At 56.8% G+C, this 7,139-nt stretch overlaps 3 protein-coding genes across 3 annotated transcripts in view; 1 reads left to right on the forward strand and 2 right to left on the reverse strand.

Annotated features, from left to right (window-relative positions):
• PTSG_03783 (uncharacterized protein) overlaps positions 1-4,291 on the reverse strand; it is a gene marked incomplete at its 3' end in the record, with an annotated part of 10,219 nt that extends 5,928 nt beyond the window's left edge. Inside the window, exons 1-11 of the mRNA XM_004995458.1 lie at positions 4,149-4,291; positions 3,615-3,753; positions 3,199-3,308; positions 2,699-2,849; positions 2,177-2,313; positions 1,904-1,929; positions 1,538-1,692; positions 1,016-1,081; positions 661-807; positions 404-451; positions 169-263 (exon numbers count right to left, since the gene is read on the reverse strand). Of these exons, the coding sequence (XP_004995515.1) occupies positions 169-263; positions 404-451; positions 661-807; positions 1,016-1,081; positions 1,538-1,692; positions 1,904-1,929; positions 2,177-2,313; positions 2,699-2,849; positions 3,199-3,308; positions 3,615-3,740 (1,061 nt within the window). The 5' untranslated portion in view covers positions 3,741-3,753; positions 4,149-4,291. The remainder of the gene's footprint in view (positions 1-168; positions 264-403; positions 452-660; positions 808-1,015; positions 1,082-1,537; positions 1,693-1,903; positions 1,930-2,176; positions 2,314-2,698; positions 2,850-3,198; positions 3,309-3,614; positions 3,754-4,148) is intronic.
• Positions 4,292-4,585: 294 nt separating this feature from the next.
• On the forward strand, positions 4,586-6,375 carry PTSG_03784 (alpha-tubulin). Its single transcript, XM_004995459.1, has one exon. It carries the CDS (start codon positions 4,755-4,757, stop codon positions 6,108-6,110), a length of 1,356 nt encoding a protein of 451 aa, XP_004995516.1. The 5' UTR covers positions 4,586-4,754; the 3' UTR covers positions 6,111-6,375.
• A 62-nt stretch (positions 6,376-6,437) lies between these two features.
• PTSG_03785 (ATPase AFG2 protein) overlaps positions 6,438-7,139 on the reverse strand; it is a 7,578-nt gene continuing 6,876 nt past the window's right edge. The window contains exon 19 of the mRNA XM_004995460.1: positions 6,438-6,633. Within this exon, the coding sequence (XP_004995517.1) occupies positions 6,452-6,633 (182 nt within the window). The 3' untranslated portion in view covers positions 6,438-6,451. The remainder of the gene's footprint in view (positions 6,634-7,139) is intronic.

Here is a 7,139-nt window from a genome sequence, read left to right on the forward strand (position 1 = left end):
GGTAGGTGTGTGTGTGTGTGTGTGTGTGTGTGTGTGTGTGTGTGTGTGTGTGTGTGTGTGTGTGTGTGTGTGTGTGTGTGTGTGTGGAACGGTGCCAGGGCAAGCGGCGGATTCAAGAATGGGCAAGAACAGAATTGCACCACGTACAGACGTTGATCTCATTATCACCTGTTGACTTCCTGCGTGTGCTGAAGGATCTGTCGGTGTTGCTCCTTCTTCTGCGCCTCCAGCCTCTGCACCTTTGCCTCCAACTCTCTGATTGACTGGTGACAGTGGTGATGGCAGCAGTCGTGAGGAAGCGTCAACTTGGTGACGTTGCTGCAGGCTGCACGGACGTACAAGGTTGCGCGCTCATACGCAGAGGCGCGCACACAAGATACTCATGAACACATACACAACAAACCTGTTGCAGGCGTTTCTCTGTTGCCTCCAGCTTTGCCTTCAGCTCAGCCTGCGAAACAAACATGTACAAGACTCGGGGGGTGAGTACCAGCCAATTCACAGCACACAGAGCACATCTTCTCCATGCGGACATGAACAACAGCCTCTCATGTGCACGTGCGTGTGCGTGTGCACGTGTGTGTGCATGTGTGCGTGTGCGTGTGCATGTGTGTGAGTGTGAGTGCGCGCGTGTGCATGTGCGTGTGTGAGTGTGCGCACCAGGGCCTTTTGGTGCTCAGCCTCGAGCTGGTCGATCATCTGGGTGTTCTTCCTGTTCATGGCGACCACCTCTGCGGAATACGATTCGCTCTTCTGCGCATCAATGTCGTCCCGCTCCCGGATCACGCGCTTCATCTCCGCCGTGTGCTACACAGCCACAGCAGGCGTGCAGGGGGACGAGGTGAGTGGACGTGCACGGGTCGTGGTACGGCAGCAGCAAAGGCGGAGGGAGGGCGAAGCAGGCGTGTGATGGGCCGTTGTGCCAATCATTTCACTCCACAGTGTGGCAGCAAGCAGGTGGAGAGGTAAAGTAGTGGTGTCCCCACCCAGAACAACACAAACCAAAACAAGACACCTGTGATCTGATCTTCTCGACTTGCGAGTCATATGTGTCACGCAGCTTCACCAGTTCCGCCATCAACTAAAACAAGGAGGCGGGGGGGGGGGAGTTGGTGAGACACGCAGGACCGCAACAGCGGAACGACAACGGTGAGACCATGGATAACTATGAAGTCATCCACACATGCGAGGTCGAACATGCACGCAACAACATGGGCCCGAGGGAAGACACACAGGCAGACAGACAGACAGACAGACACAAACACACAGACAGACAGACAGACAGAGAGACAGACACACAGACACAGACACAGACACAGACACAGACACACACACACAGACACAGACACAGACACAGACACACACACACACACACACAAACACACACACACACACACAGGTAATGCGACAAAGACACAAAAATGCACGTTCGCCCAGGCAGCCAAACACTCGCACAGCTAACTGAACGCTCGCTCATGTACAAGACACCCACACCCACAAGCCACGTCTACTACAAATACACCCACTCCACGCCCACCTCTTCACCGCGCGCCCAGAGCGGCTTTTCCTCCGTATCTGGGGCGGGCCCGTATTCAAACTCGTCGTCGCCCTTTCGCCCGATGACGAGCGGAAAGGCGTTGATCACCTCCCGCATCTGCTGCTGCTGGTCAACAAGCCCCTTCAGTCGCTCCACTGTGAACGTGCATACACAGCAGGCCAAAGCATGCAGGTACAACGCCATCAGGCATGAGGCGGTGAGCGTTGCACCACATGACGGACAAGGGGTGCCGTGCATGCAGGGTCAGGCATCACAGCACAGCACAGCAAGGTGCAGCATGGTATGGCAAGACACAGCACAGCACAGCGTGCAAGCCGGTGCGTGTGGGAGGGCTGGGTCACGCACTGGTTGCTTTGTAGAGCCCCATGTATCTGTGTTGTTTGCAGGCACACATTGTAGAGGTTGAGAAGCAGGTGGGAAATCAGTCACGTGTAAATGGGCGCCAGTTGGCTGAAGCGCAGGGCAATCGTGGTGTGGTGCACACAATTTGGAGGGCCGTCATCACCCGAGCAAGGCAGCAGCAAGCGTGCCAAGATCACGCCACAGAACCACAGCGCCAAGTGCCACCCCACACGCTGCTGCCAAGCAAGGTTGCACATGTATGTGTGCATAGCTGACCCTGATCTGAGGGTGGTGTGTTTTTCCTGCTGGACCTCGAGCAGCTTGTCCTGCATTGCGCGCTCCACCTCTGCTGCAGACTGCTCCATGCTCTCCAGCGCCTTTCGCGCTTTGTTCAGCCGGTCCTCATCGCGCGGCTGGCAGTGCAAGGCGGAGGGGAGGGAGAGGAAGACGTTTGTGTGGAGAAAGGCGACGCGGGCGTCGGTGGTGAGGACAAATCACGGCAAAGGGTGGTGGTGGTGGTGGTGGTGTGGGGGATGACATGTTGCTCGCGGGGAGGTTTCACGTCACGGCACAGCGCCAGCGCAAGCAGACACCAGTGCCGATCGAAGAGAACACGGGCGATACCCTGCAAACGTACACGGACAAACATACAGACAGACGGACGGACGGAGGGACAGACAGACAGACAGGCAGACAAAACACAGACACACAGATACACACAGACACACCGACCCCCCCACACACAGACACACCGACCCCCCCGCACACACACACATACCGACCCATACAGAGTCCCACCTGCTTGGTTTCTGCTGCTGCATACTTCTTTCGGGCTTGTTCCAAGTTCTTTTGGGCCTTTTTGTACGCGTTGACTTTGGCGTTGAGCTCCTTCTTTTCTGCCAACACTGTCTTCCACAGCCTGGTGAAGAGCCGAAACTCTTCAATGTATCTGCCACCACGTTGGTCGTTTGAAGACGGATGCGGTTTGGTGGTGAGCGGTGCTGGCTTGTGGTTCTTACAGTTGGACGCAAGCACAGGCAGACTTGGCGGCTCAAAAAAGAGGGAGACGCCCTTACGCAGGTCCCAACACACACGCAGGTGCATACACACATATGCACACACACACAGGTGCACACACACACACACACACACACAGGTGCATACACACACACACACACACACAGGTGCATACACACACACACACACAGGTGCATACACACATATGCACACACACACACACACACACAGGTGCACACACAGGTGCACACATACACACATACACACATGCCCCGTCTTACTGTCTGTCGACGGCGATGGAAGCCATCTCTGAGTCACCAAGACAGGCAACAAACTCCTCGATGACTTGGTCTTCTTTCTTTGCAGTCCACGTCAGCAACGACTTTGTTGCCTGCGGCGAGAAGCATGTGTGCGATTGTTGAGCTTTGTTGCGGGCATGATTGCAGCTGGACGAGGTGTTCACATGCATGCGCGGTGCAGCGTCCACACAAACACGAAGCGCGCACATGACGCAAGCACACGGGTGCATACCCGCCATATGCTTCGCAGCTGCCCCTCCATACTCAGACACACACAGGCACACACAAAAGAATGCACACAGGTTCATAAACACACACACACACACACACACACACACACACACACACACACACACACACACACACACGCAGGCACACAGATACAAAGAGGCACGCACTCGCTCTTGCTGCCGAACACGGGAATCGAGGGCGCTGGCGAGGTCTTTGAGCTCGGAGTAGACGTTCAGGAGCTCGCCTTCCTCGGCCAAGGCGTGGGCCGCCTTGCGCACAGCGTGGGTTGCCATCCTTTTTTGGTCACTGCTTGGCAAGCAGCGTGCGTGTGTTTACATGTGTGTGGCGTTAGCCAGGGGCGCCAAACGAGCTTGCCGCAGCTCACAAGCAGAGACATGCAAAGAAGAAAGGCAAGTGACATGAAAGCAATGCAGCCAGATACACACACACACACACAACGCACACAACACACAACAATACACAGAACAGAACACGCCACACACAACAATACACAGCACACCACACACAACAATACACAGCACACCACACACAACAACACATACAACTGCATAGACTACAACCCACCCTCAAGTACACATCCCACTCACTCCCCTTCCCCCTTCCCCCCTCCCCCCTCACTCAACAACACACAGCACGCTGCCTCAGCATCATGCTCATCCTTGTCAGCATCGTTTCCTCACCTCCTCCTCCTGTCGCTGGTGCTTCTGGTCTTGTCCAGCGGGAACCCAAACAACAACAACAACGAACTACCACTGCCTCGGAAAATCTGCGGTGATTTGCACAAATCGCCAACAAGTGTTGTGGCGTGCTAAATGAGAGAAACACCGTATTTGAGCCCAGGTATCGAAATGTCTGTATGGCTGCATTTGTGTTTTCCAACCTGAAGGAAAACAGCACTTGACAACGACGTTTGCCCAGCCCGTTTTTCGCGGTGGATACAAATTTCACCTGTGTCACTGCGCATTAGCCCCACAGTGGGGCTTACGAAATCTACACCATCCCAGCTTCCGCACCGCCAAAATTAACTGCGTGAAAAAACACTTGCGGCAACCACAGCAACCACCACAAGCAGCCAAACACTCGCAAACACCCTTGCTTGCTTCTTGGCTTTTTTGTAGTCCCCTTTCCCTTGTTTTCCTGTTGTCGTGGCTGAGGTTTGCGTGGCGTGTTCATTTTCATCAGTTTGCTCGCTCATAACAAGCTTGCGACTACCTCCCCTTTTTGGTGCTGTACACCCGCGACCTTTCTTATCCTCTTCTCCTTCTCCACCACCGCTCAACGACAAGATGCGCGAAGTTCTCTCCGTCCACATTGGCCAGGCCGGTTGCCAGATCGGTAACGCCTGCTGGGAGCTGTACTGCCTCGAGCACGGCATCCAACCCGATGGCCAGATGCCCTCTGACAAGACTGTCGGCTATGGCGACGACTCGTTCAACACCTTCTTCTCCGAGACTGGTGCTGGCAAGCACGTGCCCCGCGCCGTGTTTGTCGATCTCGAGCCCACCGTCGTCGACGAGGTGCGCACCGGCACCTACCGCCAGCTGTTCCACCCCGAGCAGCTCATCTCCGGCAAGGAGGACGCCGCCAACAACTACGCCCGTGGCCACTACACCGTTGGCAAGGAGCTCGTCGACATTGTCCTCGACCGCATCCGCAAGCTCGCCGACCAGTGCACCGGTCTCCAGGGCTTCCTCATCTTCCACTCGTTCGGTGGCGGTACCGGCTCTGGCTTTGCCTCGCTCCTCATGGAGCGCCTCTCTGTCGACTACGGCAAGAAGTCCAAGCTCGAGTTTGCCGTCTACCCTGCTCCTCAGGTGTCCACCGCCGTTGTCGAGCCCTACAACTCGATCCTGACGTGCCACACCACCCTCGAGCACTCTGACTGCGCCTTCCTCATGGACAACGAGGCCATCTACGACATTTGCCGTCGCAACCTCGACATTGAGCGCCCCACCTACACCAACCTGAACCGCCTCATCGCCCAGGTTGTGTCCTCCGTGACGGCCTCCCTGCGCTTCGACGGTGCCCTTAACGTCGATCTCACCGAGTTCCAGACCAACCTGGTGCCCTACCCCCGCATCCACTTCCCTCTGGTGACGTACGCTCCCATCATCTCTGCCGAGAAGGCCTACCACGAGCAGCTCTCCGTTGCCGAGATCACCAACTCGTGCTTCGAGCCCGCCAACCAGATGGTCAAGTGCGACCCCCGCCACGGCAAGTACATGGCCTGCTGCGTCCTCTACCGCGGTGACGTCGTCCCCAAGGACGTCAACGCCTCGATTGCCACCATCAAGACCAAGCGCACCATCCAGTTTGTCGACTGGTGCCCCACTGGCTTCAAGGTTGGCATCAACTACCAGCCACCCACCGTCGTGCCCGGCGGCGACCTTGCCAAGGTGCAGCGCTCCGTCTGCATGCTCAGCAACACCACCGCCATTGCCGAGGCCTGGGCTCGTCTTGACCACAAGTTCGACCTCATGTACGCCAAGCGTGCCTTCGTCCACTGGTACGTCGGTGAGGGTATGGAGGAAGGCGAGTTCGCCGAGGCCCGCGAGGATCTTGCCGCCCTCGAGAAGGATTACGAGGAGGTCGGCGTCGACTCCATGGACGGCGAGGGCGAGGACGAGGGCGAGGAGTACTAAGCGCAAGGCCCCCTCCCGGCCTGACCTCCACCACCACCGTCTTCACTGCTGCAATTACCTGCCATTGTTTTGGCTGTCCTTTGATGACTGGTTGATGCTTCTGCATTTGTTTTGTGTGTGTTGAGCTGTCTGGTGGTGGCGCGTTTGTTCACTCTTCCACCCCTTGCCTTTGCTGCAAGCGACCGTTCCATGTCCCCAACCATCCAATACAAACACTGAATCCAACAACAATTGCAGCAAAGAGGAATAAGTTGTCCAACAGAACGAAGTTATGATGAGTGTTGTGTGGGATGTCACACATGACGCGACACTGGCAGTGGCTGTTTTGTTTGGTTGGTGGTTTACTGGTCCGCTGCGTGGCGGTAGCGATCATAGAAGGCAAGCATGTCAGCGGTGATGTTGGGCGTAACACGCTTGATGGCATCGAGAAACGCCTGCTTTGGCACTGGGCCAAGCTGCTCTTCCCCTAGCCGCGTCCGTTGGTGCGCGAGAGCACTGCTCGCTTCCACGTGAAGCAGCGCCGCTGCAGTTGTTGTTGTGTTTGGGAGGGGGGGGGGAGGGTTAGGACGAGAAGAGGGAGCGGGAGAGGGGGGGGGGGGAAGAGCAGGGTAGAGGGGAAGAGGGAGGGGAGAGGTGGAGTGGAAGAAGATACACACACACACACACACACACACACACACACACACACACACACAGACCCGGACCCGCCCCCCCCCCCCGACCCAGACCCACCCCCCCCCCCCCCCCACGCTTTGTTTTTTTTCTTCTCTTTGAATTAACCCCTGCTCCGGACAAGACAACCCCCTGGGCTGGGAGGGCATGCCCTTCCACTTCGCTTGCGTGGGGGACGCGGGACAAATGCATTGCAAGAAACTAAGCGCGGGCCCTCCCCTCCCGGTGGGGCAAGATACACCATGCGATGAAAACTGTTTTGACTCGAGGCGTGGGCGAGGAGGAAAAGACACACTGGACTGCACGGACCAGAGCACGGCCCAAGCCACGGCTGGGGACGAAAGAGAAGGTGCAGGG

The sequence above is a fragment of the Salpingoeca rosetta genome (assembly GCF_000188695.1).
Source record: "Salpingoeca rosetta unplaced genomic scaffold supercont1.8, whole genome shotgun sequence".
In the NCBI taxonomy this organism is placed as follows: domain Eukaryota; class Choanoflagellata; order Craspedida; family Salpingoecidae; genus Salpingoeca; species Salpingoeca rosetta.